The sequence below is a fragment of the Pelophylax lessonae genome (assembly GCF_965119305.1).
Source record: "Pelophylax lessonae genome assembly, chromosome: 4".
Taxonomy (NCBI): domain Eukaryota; kingdom Metazoa; phylum Chordata; class Amphibia; order Anura; family Ranidae; genus Pelophylax; species Pelophylax lessonae.
In genome coordinates this window covers 556463334-556484330 of record NC_138771.1, presented here as the reverse complement: position 1 = coordinate 556484330, position 20997 = coordinate 556463334, and the positions used below count along the sequence as shown (strand labels likewise).

Below are 20997 nucleotides of genomic sequence, written 5' to 3'. Positions count from 1 at the left end.
ATAATAGTTTTTTTTATTATTATTATGAACACTGTCTGATGGATGTTTTATTGAAATATTAGAACCTTTTGTAGTATAGTGTAGTATTTTAGTTTTTTTCTATTATCATAACACTGTTTGACAGATGTTTTATTAAAATAATAGCGCTATTTTTTTTGTATAAAGGTACCATTATCATGAACGCTTTTTAAATTCACAGGATTTTTATTGATCTCATACCAGTTGAGATCTGCAACATGATTTTCTGAACCTGGTACCCATGACAAACCTGGAGCTCATGAAAACCAAAGTATACACTTTTTTAGGTCTCCTGAGTATGTATTGGCAGAAATCTGCACATACAGTATACCACACACTTACTGACACTTTGCTGTCAGTTTTACACCTTTCAAAGCATACCTTCCTGAATGTACCACCAGTTGCAATACTGAAAGGGTTACATCAAAGACTGTGACATCCTGTGTATTTTACGCAGCTGTCCTGCCAGCATGCTGATCCTTGTAGTTCCACAACAGCTGCAAATACACAAATTGCTTAGTTCTTACAGAATCAGAGATTAAATACCATGTGCTGTGCACTAAAAGCATCTCGTGTCATTTTCATCTTATCAACCTTATATCTAAAAGCATTGACAGATATTTCTAAAGAAATAATAGAATTACAAGTGAAATTTGAATAATTAAAAAAATATTTATTAAAATAAAATCTAGCACACAAAATAATAAATAGTTTGTATTAGGATTTACAGCACCAAGAAAAGTCATGTTAGCATCAACTTAGTCCTCGATATGCTCTCTCTCTGATCACATGGGGGGGCTGGTGCCCCCAATACAGGATACTGTCCACAACAAGAGCATTCACATGTGCCACCAGCCATCTCATAGGTCTCAGCCAAGGCACCTCTTCTCCTTTAGTCACCCACGTGGTGGGGACACCTCTTGCCTTCTCTGGAGGGGACTGTCAGTCCTTTGAAACAGTCTCTTTAAAAGCTCAGACTCATCAGGACAGTCTCTTGAGGTTGAATCGCAAGCTCTGCGGACCGGTCCCATCAATACTGCAAGGGATCAGGCTTAGAATTCAGTGACAAGCTTGGTCCTCACCGGTTTTCTCCAGTCTTAGGAGGAGTCACTTCTGTGCTTAGATTGCAAGTTCTGCGGTCAACAGCCTCAGATGACTTTGATAGGGAGCTTCCTGAGCTTCAGGAACTGCAGGATCTTGTCCCTGGTCCTCTGCTTGAGGGCCAGCAGTGCCCTGGCTTTCTCCTCATTGTCCTGGTCAATGCAGAAGATGATCCTTGCCCTGTCCTCTGCCTTTTTGTCACCGGTCTTTTTAAAGAGCCTCTGTAGGGAGTCCTGGTCCACTCCTTCGAAGATGTTGCCCGTGGCTTTCTTGCGATTGGCAGTGTCGAAGCGGTAGCCATGCACCGAGGGGCTGACTCTCAGGGAGGTGGACATGGTGGCAGGTTCTGGGCAGTGTGATCAGCAAGTACTGAGCTGGAAGCTGCAGCTTAGTGCTGTGACAGTCACAACTGGTGTAGAATACTGGCTAGGGAGCTGCTTATATATCCTGAGCTGTCTGCAGACACCCCCCCCCCCCCCCTCCAATGGGGAGGGACCGGAACTGGGAGCTTAACCCTTTCCACCTCCTCCTTGTGAAGTGCTTGAATTCTACAGAAATGATGCCCCTAATTCTTATTTTACCCAACCCCCCCTCTCCAAAAGTAGAAGACAAAGCCTTCTCTTTTATAAAATTTTACTGGCTTCCTTTCTTTGCTTTTTTTAAGTATTACAAGCATGCCAGAACATGCAATTATCCTGTAAAAAGCTTAGGAGGCATGCATCCGTCAGTAATTATAGTTCGTCCTGCAACTTCTGTGTTAATATTGTGCATTAGGTCTGCAAAAGGATATTATAGCAGATAGGAAGCGTGGGACTGCGAACATGAAAGCATTTAATCACAATGGAATTGATTTAATAAAGCAGAAGAAAATTGTTGCTTGGCAAAGTGAACATTTACTTAGCTTAGTAAATATGGTGAGGCTGCATTCTCTTCAACCATCCACTTATGTGAAAACAAAAATCTTAGTGGCTGGCACAGTTAATCCTGGTAAAGAAACCCTCACCGTGGAATCTGAGAAGCTAAAAGACTTATTGCAAATAACGTCTTCTTATTACATATAAAGAATAAAAAAAAAACAAGTGTGCGTATAAGCAATTGTTCGGGTTCCCTGGGAATTTCATCAACAGGTAAACTGATCCACTTAGTATCTTGAAAAAAGCTTTAGAATGATAATTTCACAAGTTTACATCAGTCACTGGCAGTGCTGGGACAAGGCTATCTAAAGTCCAGGGCGAACATGTTAAACTGCACCCCCCTCCCAAGATGTATGAGCATTATGTGTCAGAAAAGTCCCACCCCCCCCCCAAGAAAAAAAAAATTGAGCACTAATCTGCATCAGTGGTGGCTGGTGCTCCATTGACCATACCAGCCGGCACACCATACCCCCCGACCATACCAGCCCGCACACTGTACCCCTCCCCCCCGGACCATACCAGCCCGCACACTGTACCCCTCCCCCCCGGACCATACCAGCCCGCACACCATACACCCCCCCGGACGTAGACTCACTCACCCTTGACATGTGGAGGGCAGGCAGGCAGCAGCGGTGGCGGCGGTGGCTGCTTCCCCCTCAGTCTTCTGCGTCTCCTCCCTCCTCCTCCTCCTTGGCCCATGGCATGGCTTCTCCTTTCGGCCAATCAGGAAACGGGTCTCAGGACCCGCTTTCTGATTGATCAGGAGGAGGATCCGTGTGACAATAGCAAATATTCATTCGCTATTGTCACACAACTGGGTGGGCTCAGGGCGCAGTGTTCTGCGCCCCAAGCCCCGAGCCCGCCCTTTTTTTGAAGCCTATTTGAGCCTCTGGCTCTAATCACGTGCTTTTAAAAAAAAAAAAACCCTATTGGAATCCATGTGTCTGGCGCTCTGCATGTAGACTAGGGGGCCAGACGCATGGATAGGGGGGGCGGCGCCCCCAATGGAGGGGCCGCCACTGATCTGCATGCTTACCCCATGAGAATTAGTTCCTTCTCCTCTGAGGACAAATCCAACCCCATGCTGAAATTGCCCCTCGCAGCACAAATCTTGGCCCCTTACCGCCCCTCATTATTAGTGATGGGCCGAACACCCCCCTGTTTGAATCGCATCAGAACATTACGAACAGGGAAATAGTTCTAGCGAATATGCGAACTCTAATAAAGTCTATGGGACACAAACATAACAAATCAAAATTCCTCATTTTAAAGACTTATTAGCAAGGTATTGCCAAAAAAAAGTGTTTGGTGGCCCAAGTACTGCCCTGGGGGACATGTATTATTGCAAACAAAGATTTTTTAAACAATCGTTTTTACAGGAGCAGTGATTTTAATGATGCTTAAAGTGAAACAATAAAAATGAAACATTCCTTTAAATATTGTGCCTGGAGGTCCCCTTCATGTGCCTGTAAAGTAGCGCATCTGTACAAGGTATGGAGCCTGCTGCAGCAATACTGACATTTCTAAAGGAAAAAATGTAATTTAAACTTGCTCGCGGCTGTAATGTATTATACAGATAAAAAAAAAAAAAATGAAAAAACTAGGTAAGGTCCCCCCCAGTCCACACCAGGCTTTTTGGGTCTGGTACAGATTTTAAGGGGAACTCCATGCCAAAATCCATACCTGACCCTTATCTGAGCATGCAGCCTGGCATAGATTTTGGGGGGGACCCCATACGTTTTTTTTTTTTTTTAATTTTGTCATAGGATTCCCCTTAACCACTTAAAACAGGACACTTTCACCCCTTTCCTGCCTAGACCAATTTTTAGCTTCCAGTGCTCATTGGCATCTATGGGAAATATTGGTCAGATTGGCATGGCACTGCTCCCTGTCTTTAACATTCGCGTCTATTGGAAATATTGGACCACTTGGCATGGCATGTTCCCCTCTGTCAGAATAGGGATATTTTTCTTCTTTACATAGGCTGACCTCCATTCTAAGTCTCTGCCCGACTATCAGCAAGTGCCGGTGGACATCCTGGGCCCTTCACCCACAGGACAGCTTCTGCTGTGATTATCACAGCAGAAATGGCCCACTGGCAGTGCGTTCACGCCCCCCTGTAGGCAAAAGTGCAGAATCAAATATATATATGATTGTGCACAGGAAGGCCACCCTGTAGCAATAAATCTGCTATGGGTGGTCCAGAAGTGGTAATAATACTACAGGTGCTCTGCTGAATCTTGTCAGGAACCTTAACGAGTAACTCCACTTTTGTTGAGAAAAAAACATTCCCCTCTGCATGATCTATGTACATTACAGAGATTATAGCAACCTTTTGCAGATTCCTGCCTTTTGGTATTCTGAAGAAATCGCTGTTTGTTCCTCTGTGCCTCCGTGCTGAGTGGGTCTAATGGGAGTAGTTTCATAATTATCAATCAGGTGTGCAGCTGCAGAGCAATAATGAGGAAAGCTGCTGGGCCTGCATCCCTTTACACATGTCCTATTGGGAATATATATATATATTGCAGGGGATGCCTCAAATCTGACTTTTATCTTAGTGCAGACTTCTGGGAAAATCAGTCAGCCAATCACACAAGCAGGAAATTATGTTTTTGGGGTGGGGTCAGTACACATTCTGTGTACACAACAGCTCCAGGTAGCCATATTGCATTACAGCACCTGCAGATTAAAAAGGAAAGGTAATTTTTAATACTATTCAATTACAGTATGACTTGTGTTTCATTTTTCTTTAGTTGCTATTTTTTTTTCTCACAAAAGTGAAGTTACCTTTTAATCTTCCTAGTGGTATTCCCGAGTGTGGCTTGGGGTTAAATTTCAGTGCCAAAAGCGGTAACCCCGAGCCACACTCGGGTACCGCTAGGGAGATCGCTGGATCCTGTAAGAGAGGGTACTCACCTTGTCCCCAGGATCCAGCGATGTATCCCGGCAGTGTGCAGCGGCCGGATCTTCCTCCCGATCCTCTGTGTGCCCCGGCTTCTGTCTCCTGCGACGTGACGCTTGCAGGGGGGTGGAACCGGCGGCAAATTCAAACAGTAAAACACACCAAACACACTGATACATTACAAAATAAAATAAATTCATATTAGTTTGCCCCCCAGTGCCCTTTCCTGCAGTTTTATTGTACCTTTTATGTATGTATATATATATATATATATATAGATATATAAACGTATATATATATATATATATATATATATATATATATATATATATATATATAGATATATAAACGTGTATATATATATATATATATATATATATATATATACAGTATATAGATTTATGTATATATACAGTATATATATATATATATATATATATATATACATACATACTTTAACATATTTATAGTTATTTATTATATTATAATTTATGATTTTGTGTTTCAAACTTTATCATACCCCGAGATGTTATAAAGAAGAACACACAGTAAAAAAAAAATCATATATAAATAGTTGGTTTGGGCTGCTCGTTCTTAAAGTGGAGTTCCACCCTAATTTAATACTTACCTCCATCTTCTCGCTCCGGGTCACCTGAAAAAGAAATGGATAATCGCATATTTTTTTTTTTTTTACTTACCTTGTAGCGAAGAAAAAATACTTACCTTACTTCCTTCTTCCTCCTTCCTCGGCCGCGGCCCGGCGTCACTACCTGGCTCTGCAATGATTCCTGGGAGCTGAACGTCATCGCTCCCAGGAATCATTGCGCCTGCACCGGCCCCGACGTCAGTTCCGGGTGGCGCGCGTCATCCCCTTCTAAACAGCTTCTGGGCATGCCCAGAAGCTGTAGAGGGATGACGCGCGCGACCCGGAAGTGACGTCGGGGCCGGCGCAGAGCATCGTGGGACCAAAGAAGGCGGAAGAAGACGCCGAAGGGGATCTCGCTGGCTTCAAGCTGCCCACATCTGAGATGGCAGCGCTAGACAAGACGTTTTCAAGGTAAGTATTTGTCCTAACAGGTAAGTGCAACCCGGGACAGATCAGAGGCTAGCCATTGTGGAATGTACTAGCCCTGACTGTCCCGGGGTATTAAAAAAAAAAATCCAGGGTGGAACTCCGCTTTAAGAATTACATGCAAAATAATGGTACCGCATTCAGCACATAAAATCTGAAAGAATCATACCGCCAGGGAGGTTAAGTTCCAGATTGTATGAGACGCAAGACCACTTCCAAGGATCACAATGCACTTATCAGATTCCTTGACCTCGGTATTATCATGAGGTCAATGTACAAACAATTGCTTTTGTTTCCCGAGAGTTTCATCAGCTGGTGAGCTGATCCAGGTATTATCCTTGATTCCCTAGTGGCTGAGTGAACATCCACTTAGTAAATATGGTGACGCTGCATTCTCTTCAGCCATCCACTTATGTGCAAGCTTTTTTTTTTTTTTTGCCATGCACATGATTGGGTATTCAGAGTGACCATGAATCATATCTGCTTGTAAAAACAACTGCTGTGGATCCATGGGAGTTTTAGGAGCTGGTGAGCCGATCCAGGTATTACCCTCGATTCCTTAGTGGCTGCCACAGTTAATCCTGGTAGGGAAACTCCGACAGTGAAATTTAGAAAGCTAAAAGACCTAATATTGGAAATAACATCTTTTTATTGCCTAAAAATAAAATAAGGGCTTTTAAAACTGATTGTTCTTGGTCCCTGTGAATTTCATCAGCAGGTGAACCGATCCACTTAGTATCCTGTAAAAAGCTTTAGAATAATATTTTTCCAAGCTTACATCTGTCAGTACATATTATGGCTTTTTTTACTGCAATTTCTTAGTTAATTTTGTGCATTAGATCTGCAGAAAGAAATTATAGCAGATAGGGAGTGTGGGATTGTACACATGAAAGCATTCAATCACAAAGGGGTTCATTTAAAAAAGTAGTAGAGAACTTTCACTTTACAAAGTGAACATTCACTTTGTTTTGTGAATGTGGTGACACTGCATTCTCTCCAACCATGCACTTACAGTATGTGCAAGCAAAAAAAACATTTTTTTAATGTGCCATGCATATTGGGTATTCAGAGTGAATATTAATCATTTTAGGGCACTCTGCTAAATGTTGTTCTCCAACTTTAAGTTCCAGATTGTATGGGAAGAAAGACTACCAACAGGGATCACAATGCACTCATCAGATCCCTGGGCTTGATCTCATTATTATCAATAACTGGTCAATAACCGTTTGTAATAACAATTTCTCTGGACCCCTGGGAGTTTCATCAGCGGGTGAGCCAATCTAGATAGTATCCTCAATTTCTTAGAGCAGGCATGTCCAACCTGTGGCCCGAGGGCCGCATGCGGCCCAGAACCTCAGGCAATTCGGCCCACTGCCCCCTGACAATTTTTTTTTTGCTGGGGAGGAAGGAAGTCAGGTCGGGGGCACGGCCACAGCAGCTGCCAACAAACGGTAGGAAGAGGCTGCCTCAGAGGGGAGGGGGGGGGGGAGCATGTGCAGTGTTTCTGACTCCTACCACCATGACCACTTTAAATCACTGAAGTGGTCATGGTGGTTAGAGTGTTCCTTTATTATCGCTCAGAAGAAGTAAACCTCTGTATACTGATTCCATTTCATTTCATCATCCTCTGTTAAATTAGTGCGGGGGGCACGGCGGCGCGGGAAGGGCCCAGCGGCATTTTATTACTTACATACCTTAACTATAGTCATAGGCGTGCGCACAGGGTGTGCCTGGTGTGCCTGGGCACACCCTAATCACCTAGGGCACATTAGCATTATCGCTCTGTTTGCCAGTGAGGAGATGGGAAAGATCTCCCTCTGAGTTGCTCTGCCATAAGAGCCTACGCACTTCTATTTCACTGTGCCAGTAGGGAGAATAATGTACCGGGGTCATATACATGTAGGCACACACATACATATGTATTTAAACTTTGGGGTGCACACCCTAATGCAATAGGCTGCGCACACCTATGACTATAGTATATATTTTATATGCGGCCCGATTAATTTCTCTACACTCAATGTGGCCCAGAGAAGCCAAAAGGTTGGACACCCATGCCTTAGAGGCTGTAACAGGTAATACTTGTAAAACAAGAACTCCAACAGTGGAATTTGGAAAGCGAATAGATTTACTAACATCTTTTTATTACATAAAAATAAAATAGGAGCTTGTAAAAGTATTTGTTCCGGTTCCCCAAGAATTTCATCAGCAGGTGAGCTGATCTAGAGAGTATCTAGTAAAATGCTTTAGAATTATATTTTCACAAGCTTGCATCAGTCAGTAATTATTATAGCTTTAATTTTGCAATGTTGGAGTTATTTTGTGCATTAGATTGCAAAAGGATATAATAGCAGATAGGAAGCGTGGGATTGAGAACATGAAAGCATTCAATTACAAAGGGGTTGATTTAATAAAGGACTAGAAAATTTTCTCTTTGAACATTTACTTAGTTCAGTGAATATGGTGACGGAGGGAGATTCCATTTCTTTATTTGTCCTATTTACTGTTATAACTGAGTGTGAAAATGGGGTTGTTATCGGAACAAGTCTGGAGGCAAATTCTTCCAATGAGAACAGCCGTTGCTGGTCGCACACACTGTGTGTAGGCAGCGATTACAACATTCGGGAACACTCTACTGATTGTTGCTGACGGTCACCCCAGAACGCTGCTATTCGGCCATGTGACTGTAGCCTAATACAGACTTATTGATTTATATCAGTGTCAGCACCGCAACTCATATTTTCCCTCTAGATGATTTTGTTCAGTGTTAGCCATGGGAGGATAACACACTCTTTCTGCATACTTTGTATAATTCTAGCTATTCTAGCTAATAAAGCTTCCTAATCTGTTTGGTGTTTTATTCCCATGTTTAGATTTTCCCGGGAGTTTCTTCCTCATAAAACCTCATGGCTGCAGGCAGATATATACTGTATACTGCAAACCATCAAAACATTACAAGTACTAGGAAGAAAAATGTGTGCCTTGCAGCTGTGAGAGTAGTAAAGTATGTAGTGCAATGATAATAAATGACTGTCCCTAAATAGAGAAATTCACTGAAACAGCCAACTAAATAAAAATTATATGGTACACAATGTTAGTATGTTAATGGGTGTTTACGTTCTGCTGTGTGCCTATTAAAATGTTTGAGTTTAATATTATTATTTTCAGTATATCCCACCACTTTTTTTGAGAAGTCGAGACATTTATAATGCCGAAGGATATTGATAAAGACCAACAAGAGGCCTACACAGGATTGAAAAAACTTCTGACTTTGATCTAAGGAGCTAATTGTAAGGTTCCTAAGCTGTTTCTGTTATAATCCTGCTAATATATATATATATATATATATATATATATATATATATATATATATATATATATATATTCACACACACACACACACACCTTCCAACTTTTGGAGATAAGGAACAAGGACACTTTACAGCGCAAAATATTCTGGAAACTGACATACACCGCCACATCATCATTTGGACCATGGAGAATTAATTAACTAGAAATTGTTAGTTAAAGCAGAGGCCCCCCCCCTCCAACAAAAAATTAAAAGTCAGAAGCTACACATACTGTAGCTGCGGGCTTTCAATATGAGGACGCTTACTTGCCCAAAAAAACAGCAATGTCGCCCCCCCCAGCCGAAGTTTCCATCGGCTGTCGGGTGCTGTTGCTGCCATTGTCTTTAAGGAAAACAGCAGTGAAGGCTTGCGTCTTCACAGCAGGTTCCCTACTCATGCCGAAGCACACTGCGCTTTCTGAATTGCACGGCAGCGGGGACAGGAGGAGGGGGGGCGGAACTTCCGAGTGATCCCCCTGTGGAGTGATCTCCTGGAAGTGGGGACAGGTACCTGTCAAAAACAGGTCCCGCTCCCCCATCCCCCCCACGAAAGGTGCCAAATGTGGCACCGGACGGGGGGAGGGGAGTCAGATAAGCGGAGCTTCCGCTTTTGGGTGGAATTCCACTTTAAACCAGTTGTTCTCAACCAGAGTTCCTCCAGAGGCTGCTAGGGATTCCTTTAGCTGTGGCTGATTGACCTCCTGTTTATTGGTGCCTGCATAGTTCCAGAGCCAGGACCCAGTGTTTTTGTTTAGCTGTCTATAAGGGTGGCATTGTTACCACCACTGTAAGGGGAGATTTCTTGGCAGTAACCACCAATGCTAGAGGCATTTTTTCTCACTTACCCCAAATGAATTGGTTTTAGCAGGGATTCCCCAGACTTGCAAAAAAATGTAAGGGTTCCTTTGGGGTAAAAAGTTTGAGAAAGGCTGGGTCAAACTGAGGGCTTATTTTACCACTACTTCATTCTTTATACTAGCCTTTCCACAAATGGAATCATTTAGAGCAGGGGTAGGGAACCTTTTTTCTGACAAGGTCCATTTGGATATTTATAACATCATTCGGGGGCCGTACAAAATTATCAACTTAAAAATGAGCCTGTTATATTTGGTCAAACATTTAATTAACTCACCCCTAATCTGATGGCTGGAACTGCTTCTCTTTGGTGAGGTGTGTGATGTTAGCTGGTATTGATGATGTTACTACTCCCAACTGGTTTTCCAGGTTTGCATCAGTCAGTCTGGAGGGCAATCGACTTTGCGGTGGTAAGTTTTGAAAAGAACTGCTAGAGAGGAATGCTGGCTAGTACTGCTGGCTGGTACTGCTGGCAGGTACTGCTGTGGGTACTGCTGGATGGTAATGCTGGCTCAGGCTGGTACTGTTGGCTGGTACTGCTGGCTCAGGCTGGTACTGCTGGCTGGTACTGCTGTGGGTACTGCTGGCTCAGGCTGGTACTGCTGGCTGGTACTGTGCTGTGGGTACTGCCGGGTGGTACTGCTGTGGGTATTGCCAGCTGGTTTTGCTGTGGGTACTGCTGGCTGGTACTGCTGGCTCAGGCTGGTACTGCTGGCTGGTATTTATGTGGGTACTGCTGGCTGGTACTGCTGTGGGTACTGCTGGCTGGTACTGCTGGCTAAGGCTGGTACTGCTGGCTGGTACTGCTGGCTCAGGCTGGTACACTGCTGGATGGTACTGCTGGCTCAGGCTGGTGCACTGCTGGCTGGTACTGCTGGCTCAGGCTGGTACTGCTGACTGGTACTGCTGTAGGTTATGCTGGCTCAGGCTGGTACTGCTGGCTGGTACTGCTGTGGGTACTGCTAGTGGGAAATGCTGGCTGGAGACTCAGAAGCGGCGCCGCGCTGGAGGAAGATGCTTCCTGTATCTCAGTCAGTCTCCTCACAGGCAGAGTGCATTTGATATTGCTCCGCCTGTGACTCACTCAGACTGTCAGTACGGAGCCCGAACTATACTATACTATACTATACAGGAAACTATACAGGAAACATCAGCTCCATTCTGACAGCTCAGCTGAGTCAGGGGGGCGGAACAAATTACTTTGCGGCCTGCATAAGGCCCGAGGGCCATAGGTTCCCCGCCCCTGATTTAGAGGCTAGATAAAAGATTTCGTATTAAATAAGAGTTAATAAATAGGTAAGTTACACCTTTTTTTATAGAGGTATATATATATATGCCCAAAAAGACCATTGGGAAAGAAAGAGGGACATAGGGACTTGGTTGAGCAAAAGTTACAGTCCCTCCAAGAGTTTTTGAGTTTGAGTTGAGTTGATATATATATACTAAAGGGGATGTCGCACACCACTCAGATTTAGCCAATTTACTTTACCCTCCAGGGGGAGGGGGGGGGGGGCAAGAAGACAGAAGACAACCACATGCACTTCCCTGTCCTTTCTCAAGTTCCAATGGGTACATAAGTAGTATACCAGAGAATCACATTTATCCTCCTTAAGAGGAAACACGTCATCATCACCAGGTAGTAAAGCAAAAGTCAGTTCATGTATTGGCAGCTGCTGATACTAAAGGGTAGTTCCTCCAGTGAGATCATGATGATGCAAATTTATTGTGATCACGTAACCTCGTAGAACATGGAATGTAATCATACTATATGTGATAAAGAAAGGCAGGTATGCAAATTGTAATTCCTATTAAATTCATAAGGGTGTAAGGTAGAACTGTGTAAGTGCACCAATTTTTTTCTTTTTGAGTGTCATTATCCCATCCCCACCTTTTCTATTCCTAGAAATGTCTTCTAAAGTTATAAATCTTGGACCAGCATCAGTGCTCTGTCTTAGGGAAATGTGTAGCTACTGGTAGACCTGGTTCTTTCTTTCTAACATTTATTTAATACAGGTATTTTTATATTTCTGACAGTTTACACAGCGCTTTACATGCCATGTATTCACATCAGTCCTGGCCTCCAAGAAGCTTACAATCGATCTATCTATCCCTATCTAACATGCATACATACACATACTAGGGCCAATTTGGAGTGGTGCTAATTAACCTGCCAGCATGTCTTTGGAGTGTGGGAGGAAACTTGAGTAAATCCATGCAACAATAGTGAGAACATGTAAAATCAATGCTGATCATGTCCTGACTGGGATTAAAACTGGGAACCCCAGTAGAACCAAGATCGAAGTGCTTACCACAAAGCCTCTGTGCTGCCTAGAGCATCAATGCTGGGAAATGCAGTCTTTTAATTTTGTGTCATCTCCCCAATGTATAATAACTTACTGGGGCACATCAACACATATATGACAAAAGAGGAATGACTTATAATATCCCTTGGCTGGAAACTCCACTCATGTATGAGGGTGTGTGCATTGGCTTGCAGTCTCTGCTCAAATTCATCCCAAAGGTGTTCTATCGGGTTGAGGTCCAGGTCATTCAAGTTCCTCCACCCCAAATTCCCTCATCCATGTCCTTATAAACCTTGCTTTGTGCATTGGTCCAAATTATTTATTATTTCAAAAGAGGAATGATGTTTAATATCCCTTGGTTGGAAACTCCACTCCTGTATGAGGGTGTGTGCATTTTCTTCCTTTTTGCATCAATGAGCATTAAACACAATTGAAGCAGGGAAATGAACCACTTTGATCCTAAAAAATGTTTGGGGGGGCTTGCACTAAAGTCAGCTCATACTAACTAGTCCCTAAGGCTCCGATTTCATTGAAATGCCTGTACTGAGGCTTTTCTAGGTTATGGAATACATGGATATGACACTGATAAAATGGACCAATGTTGTTTGATGAATGTTATTGAGCGGAAAAAGGAATAATTTTTGGGATGAATCTGTCTTCCTGCTTTCTCTTTTACTCCCAATTCCCATCTCAAAAAATGCTGGAATTCTGATTTAATCAAAGTTTCTGGATATCAATTTTTAAAATAATTTATTTAAACATATGTATACTGTATATTGTGATATTCCAATAGTTTTGCTCACGTATTGTGCTTTCCAGTGAGTTTAGTCCAATCAGGAAAGACTGGTCTTGGAAGCCTACTTTTTTTCCAAGAAGAAAGTAAAAGTTCATAAACCAGTTACTTAAAACACAAAAAAAAATTACATCAAGCTGTCTCTCACAGTATCACTGCTCAAGCCTCAAACCTAGGCCTTTGGTCTGGTCCCTCAGACCGTCTCTCAGCACCACTGTGCTACATACAGTACATGCACCTCTCTCTCGGCTCTCTCTCTTACAGCTTCCTGCTGCTCTGGCCCACTCCCTGGCGGGACCCCCTGCATGGAGCCATGAACTATGGAAAGCCCTTTAAATATACCGGCTGCGCACACCTGCACACTTAGCCTGCAGGGCAGGTCTCCTGTATAACATGGAAGTAGGGTTAGAGGCTTCATCCCTCTCAAGACTCTTCGAAGAGTCCTGACTCCCGATTATCATCCGGGAGTTACCAAATGCACAATATATATAAATATATATATATATATATATATATATATATATATATATATATATATATATATATATATATATATATATACACATACATACAGTATCTCACAAAAGTGAGTACACCCCTTACATTTTTGTATATATTTTATTATATCTTTTCATGTGAAAACACTGAAGAAATGACACTTTGCTACAATGTAAAGTAGTGAGTGTACAGCTTGTATAACAGTGTAAAGTTGCTGTCCCCTCAAAATAACCCAACACACAGCCATTAATGTCTAAACCCCTGTCAACAAAAGTGAGTACACCCCTAAGTGAACATGTCCAAATTGGGCCCAAAGTGTCAAAATTTTGTGCGGCCACCATTATTTTCCAGCACTACCTTAACCCTCATGGGCATGGAGTTCATCAGAGCTTCACAGGTTGCCACTGGAGTCCTCTTTCACTCCTCCATAACAACATCACAGAGCTGGTGGATGTTAAAAAAACCCTGCGCGCCTCCACCTTCCGCTTGAGGATGCCCCACAGATGCTCAATAGGGTTTAGGTCTTGGCCAGTCCATCACCTTTACCCTCAGCTTCTTTGGCAAGGCAGTGGTCGTCTTGGAGGTGTGTTTGGGGTCATTGTCATGTCGGAATACTGCCCTGCGGCCCAGTCTCCGAAGGGAGGGGATCATGCTCTGCTTCAGAATGTCACAGTACATGTTGGCATTCATGGTTCCCTCAATGAATTGTAGCTACCCAATGCCGGCAGCACTCATGCAGCATGACCATGACACTCCCACCACCATGCTTGACTGTAGGCAAGACACACTTGTCTTTGTACTCCTCACCTGGTTGCTGCCACACAGGCCCGACACCATCTGAACCAAATAAGTTTACCTTGGTCTCATCAGACCACAGGACATGGTTCCAGTAATCAATGTCCTTAGTCTGCTTGTTTTCAGCAAACTGTTTGCGGGCTTTCTTGTGCATCATCTTTAGAAGAGGCTTCCTTCTGGGGCGACAGCCATGCAGACCAATTTGATGCAGTGTGCAGCGTATGGTCTGAGCACTGACAGGCTGAACCCCCACTGCTTCAACTTCTACAGCAATGCTGGCAGCACTCATACGTCAATTTCCCAAAGACAACCTCTGTATGGTCTTGAGCACCGTGCTGCAGCTCAGTTTCAGGGTCTTTGCATTCTTTTTATAGCCTAGGCCATCTATATGTAGAGCAACAATTCTTTTTTTCAGATCCTCAGAAAGTTCTTTGCCATGAGGTGCTATGTTAAACTTCCAGTGACCAGTATGAGAGAGTGAGAGCGATAACACCAAATTTAACACACCTGCTCCCCATTCACACCTGAGACCTTGTAACACTAATGAGTCACATGACACAGAGGAGAGAAAATGTCTAATTGGGCCCAACTTGGGCATTTTCACTTAGAGGTTGTACTCACTTTTGTTGCCAGCGGTTTAGACATTAATGGCTATGTGTTGAGTTATTTTGAGGGGACAGCAGATTTACACTGTTATACAAGCTGTACACTCACTACTTTACATCGTAGCAAAGTTTCATTTCTTCAGTGTTGTCACATGAAAAGATATAATAAAATATTTACAAAAATGTGAGGGATGTACTCACATTTGTGAGATATTGTAAATAAATATATATTTATATATATATTGTATTTATTTAATAATTTATACCCTGACATCCTTGCCAACCATCCTTTTACCCTCAAAAGCTTGTAATACAACCCTTGAGACGTAAAAGGATAAAGAGTAAATAGATCAGGATAGAAACAAAATCTCTGTTAGGCAGAAACCACAGTGCTTGTTGGTAGCTAGATATTTCTCTGAGAAGAATACTCTGATGCTGATGCAAGGTTGATAATATTAGAGGAGATTCCTAGTAAGAAAGAAAAGGTGTGGACAGGATACTGACACCCAAAAAGAAGGAAGTTTCCACCTTACATCCTTATGGGCCAATAGAGATTATAATTTGTACTTCTAACTTTATTTCTATATCGTATGAGTACATTTAGTGTTATAGGGTAAGTGATTTATATCCCCTTACATTTGCAGGTACTCTGGATAATCATGATCTTGCTAGAGAAGCGATCCTTTTGTATTCATAGTTGCCAATACATGACCTTACTTTTGCTTACTATTGATTATATTGATGGCCTGGTGATGATGATGTGTTTCCTCTTACAGGGTATAAATGTGATTTTCTGGTGTACTTGTGCATCTATTTAATCTTGAGAAAGGGTGGGGGCTCCTGCAACTGTCATTCATCCACTGTGCATGTGATTCACTTGTATCACCGGAGGATGACGTAAATAAACTTAACCGCTTGCCGACCGCCGCACGACTATTTACGTCGGCAGCCAGCCCCTCACAGGCAAAGCGGCGTAGGGCTACGTCGCTAGCCTGTGAGGCTCTAGGGAGCGAGCGCGCGCCGCCGGAGGTGCGCTCCCGCGCGGTCATGGTCCCCCCGCGCGAGTGCCCGGCGGACATTCGCGGACTCGCGATCGTCCGTTACACCGGAAGAAAGGCAGGCGGCTAATGTAAACAAAGCCGCCTGTCATTCTTCCCTGTGTAAGAATGGAGATCAGACGGTTCTACTATGTAGAACCGTTGATCTCTGTTCTTACACTAGTAGCCACAGCCAATCACAGTTAGAAACACGCCCCTAGGACACACTTAACCCCTCCCACTCCAATACAGTTAACTCCTTCACTGCCAGTGTCATTTTTACAGTAACAGTGCATATGTATAGCACTGATTACTGCAGTAATGTCACTGGTAACCCCAAAAGTGTCAAAAATGTCAGTCAAGGGTCCGATCTGTCCGCCGCAATGTCGCAGCCCCGCAAAAAAAATCGCAGATCGCCGCCATTACTCGTTAAAAAAAAAACAACAAAAATGACAAAAATCTTTCCCTTTGTTAGTAAACGCGATAACGTTTGCGCAAACCAATCAAAATACGCATTTGTTATTTTTTTTTACCAAACATATGTAGCATAAAACAACTTGGCCGAAAATGTTAAAAAAAATTGATTTTTACATTTTCTTTTTGGGGAATTTCATATAAAAAATGTGAAAAATATTGTTATTTTTGCAAAATTGACGCTCTTTTTTTGTTTATAGCACATGATCAAAAAATCGCACAGGTGATCAAATACCACCAAAAGAAAGCTCTGTTTGTGGGAAAAAAAGGACGTCAAATTTGTTTAGGTACAGCGTCGCATGACCGCACAATTGTCCGTTAAAGTCACGCAGTGCCGAATCGCAAAATAGGTCCTGGTCAGGAAGGGGGTTAAATCTTCCGGGGCTTAAGTGGTTAAAAGTAAACAGCAGAGGAGAAGCTGAAAAGCCTATAGGGCAGTGTTGCCAACCTACCAGATTGAAATTTACTGATACGACACCTACAGCAAATTTTTTACTGACCATTAAAATTTTAGACTGATCATTTTTATGTCATCGGGCAAACTTACAAAATCAACAAGGGATCAAATACTTTTTTCCCTCACTGTACATTATGTGAAAAAAACACGTGAGGTAACACTGACAAAAGTCACAAAATTACAGTTTTAGTACAAATTTCAGTATTTAAGCTACAGACAAGTACAATATGCAATTAGCAATGTGATTTAGGGTAGATATTAGGGCAAAAAAAAATTCTTATAATATTTTCGATCAGACTGTTGCCCCCCTTTCCTAACTCAGAGAGTGCAAGATATGGGGCCTGGGCACATATGAGATTTGTTGCCTCAGTTTCAGTGACAGTCTCCACTCCACTCCATTCCAGGCAGGCAAGCAGGCCGGCTGGCCCACCATCGCCAGGGACAGGACTCAGGAGGGCGGGAAATTAGAATGGGGGCACACACACACACACACACATGAAATTGACTCTCACATTGACACTGACAGCAGTGTGCAGCAGCACAGATCACCGACATGAGTCACAGTGACATCTCTCTCCATGCCAGGTGGTCCCTTCAGTCCACTCCAGTCCAAACATCACTGACAGTCCTGCTTCAGGCTTACCTTGCTCCTGTCCCTCAGACCTGCACACGAAGCTCCACCTCCGGCCACTCCATTTTCCTCTCTTGTTTTTTATAGCAGCTGGTGGTGGCTGTGAAAAATGCACCATGACATCACACGACAAGCGCTCAGGCACCACCTCCGCCAGACCCACCCCCTGTCTGCACCGAACACACTGTAACAGGCACCCAGATGGTCTCGACCGGCTCCGGACCAGAACTACGCATACACAGTTCCGAGTAGAGCATCAAAGCCATATTTTTATCTGCCAACCTTTTCCTCCCACTGGCATTTATGATTAGGAGAAAAGTGGCTGTTTTTTACTGGCTGCCAGTAAAAATACCGACGGTTGGCTTCACTGATGCAGGCAATCTGGGAATTTGTGGAAAGAGATGGCCAGCAGACAGGCAAATCTCACAACATGAAAGGAGATTTGTCAAGTAAGCTTGTTTGTATTGTCATAACAATGATGATGTTAAAAAAATGAAAGTGAATGCTGTGACCTTCAATCAGGGCCGTCTTTATTCTTGATTGGACCCTGGGCAAAATTTTTCTTGGGCCCTCTTGAATCCACTTATGAACTATTTGGGGGCTCAAGGGGCAGCTGCTTTGGGCCCCACAACAATGACTAGACCCGGGGCAGCTGCCCCTTTTGCCCTGTGTTAAAGACAGCCCTGCCTTCAATAAATGTGGTGGCTGCATCTTCTTTTAGGTTTTTTCCTTTATTTTCAACTGGTGACCCAATCAGTAACACTTTGATGTTGATTTACTAAAGACAAACAGATTGCGTATTTCGTAAGTGCAGTTGCACTCTGCAAGGACATTTGCTCCAGAGCTTAGTAAATTACAGGAATCTTGGCTGACTTCTATCATCCAATCATATGCAAGCAAAAAATGCTGTTTTTTTTTTTTTTTTTTTTATTGCGTGTGATTAGGTATTCTTTGCACAGTGAAGCCTCACTTCACTTACAAAGCTCTAAAGCAAGGGCCCTTGCAAAGTGCATAGTTTATTTGCCTTTAGTAAATCAACTACACAGTGTCTTAGGGTGTCTCCACTCTGGATAGTGGATCAATGGAGACACCAATTCACTAGCAGATTTAGATGGACTTGACTAACAAAGTGAAATAAACTCCTACTAACATTTTTAACCATTTGCAGGAACAGTTTTCTTCTCTTTTTCTCTTCGGGATAAAGATTGTGCATAAAATAAAGAAAAGCTGACCATTGTTCCCTTCTAGATTGTAAGCTCTAACGAGCAGGGCCCTCTAGTTCCTGCTGTTTTGAACTGTATTGTAACTGTATTGTCTTCCCTCACATTGTAAAGCGCTGCGCAAACTGTTGGCGCTATATAAATCCTGTATAATAATAATAATTGTAAGCACCCCTATCAGGGATAAATGATTTGTGTCAACCCTCTAACTGCCACCTCTACTAGATAGCTTGGTCTGTAAAAGAAAGCTGAAAAATAACAGGCCTGGATCGCCAGGTGAAAATAAAGCAAAAAAAAAACAAAAAAACCCTAAAAAAGAAAACAAATTCAGCCACCATATCTAAGAATTTAAAAGAAGTTGCAATATAATACATTTTTGTTTTTAGGTTTAATACTGCTTTAAGCATCAATGAAATATTAACTCAATGGGGTTGATTTTCCAAAGGCAAATAGGCTGTGCACTTTGCAAGGGCATTTACTCTAGAGCTTAGTAAATGAGGGGAAGTTCTGCTGACTTCCACTATCCAATCATACGCAGGCAAAAATGCATTATTTTTTATTTTCCTTGAATGTGATTGGGTTTTCTTTGCAAAGTGAAGCTTCACCTCATTTACTAAGTCCTGGGACAAATGCCTTTGCAGAGTTCAACTGTGCTTGTAAAGTGCACAGTCTATTTGCTTTTAGTAAATCAACCCCAATGAATATGTGAACTTAGACAGCACAATACCTGCCCTATGATGAGCACAGGAAAACTTTAACACCTAGGTGCAGCTCACTATAAAGCTGTTCTTTGTGTGTTTCCCCCCCAGGGAGCGCCTGTCTTCAGGAAAACGTAATCAGTATTACACGGGCGAGAACATTCTGCAGGGTGTGAGCATTTACAGGGATGCTAAATATAGAACAAAGACTTGTATCAGGAAACTGCCTATATAAAGTATTTACTTAATGTATGGCATGTGAGAAGAAATGTTTAACTAGCACTTTATTTAATTAGAACATCAAAAATAACATGACCAGCTGTAAACTCACGTACTAAGCCATGGAGAACTATGACCATTTACTTGAAGAAGAACATTGATGGACAATGCTGATTGGTAATATTGCCATATAATTTAAAACAATGTACTACTAGTATTGCAAAACTAAAATTCCCTCTGGGTACTAGACACAATAAGGTACTAGATTTAATATAAAAATAACCCTGCCTTCTGGGGTATAAGGACAATAGGCACACTACCATCTCCCCCATGTGACCACGCTCAATGTCTGAGCAACCTAATACCAGAAGTGGGCATGCTTACAGATGAAAATACTGACTAACAAAAAGTCTGTATTTGCATAGAAATAATTCAAGAGCCAGAATTTGACTGCAGTTGGAGGACATTTTACAGATAATTGAAACACTATGGTACGTAGTATTGAGAGGTTAGCGAAGTATATTAAGGCTATCATCTTTTATCAGTCCCTCATACAATGCAGTGGTCCAGGTTTCCAGTGGTCCCACATGCCCCCTTTCACACTTCTCTATTCCACAGCACTCACATACTCTGATGAGCTGGGGAGGAATGTGCAAGGAGGCCCAGTGCTTACCATTTGATCATTTATCATTTTCTTTGTCCTACAAAAATGATCCTTCAGAGCTGCGGGTGGCTTCTCCATAGACTTTACATTATTGCCTGTCCAGTTTTTAGACCTTCAACTTAAGTCTTTGGGCACCTTCCATTCTAGAAAATCTACAGACTGTCCGCAAAAACAAGGACATAAGGACATAATAGGACATATTAGAAGGGTTCGTCAAAAGGAGAGCCTGGAGCAATATTCTTTCTTTAAAATGGCCACTAAATTGAATAATTATAGAACTATCATCTTTTTTTTTCTAACCTGTAAATTCGTTTTTCTATGTTTAAATATTTTACCCCTTCATAGGTCTTAAAGATTATTGCTTTTGGAAAATCCAACTGTGAGTTTCTTAT

The 20997-nt window shown here is 42.5% G+C and overlaps 1 protein-coding gene across 1 annotated transcript; it reads right to left on the bottom strand.

Annotated features, from left to right (window-relative positions):
* Positions 1 to 700: 700 nt before the first annotated feature.
* On the bottom strand, positions 701 to 1553 carry TCIM (transcriptional and immune response regulator). The gene has a single exon (XM_082255469.1). The coding sequence runs from the start codon at positions 1452 to 1454 to the stop codon at positions 1167 to 1169; it is 288 nt and encodes a 95-aa protein (XP_082111595.1). The 5' UTR covers positions 1455 to 1553; the 3' UTR covers positions 701 to 1166.
* Positions 1554 to 20997: the final 19444 nt, after the last annotated feature.

What these genes read in the sequence shown, in the direction of transcription:
- TCIM (XM_082255469.1), bottom strand. Translation starts at nt 1,454, where the DNA reads ATGTCCACCTCCCTGAGAGTCAGCCCCTCGGTGCATGGCTACCGCTTC.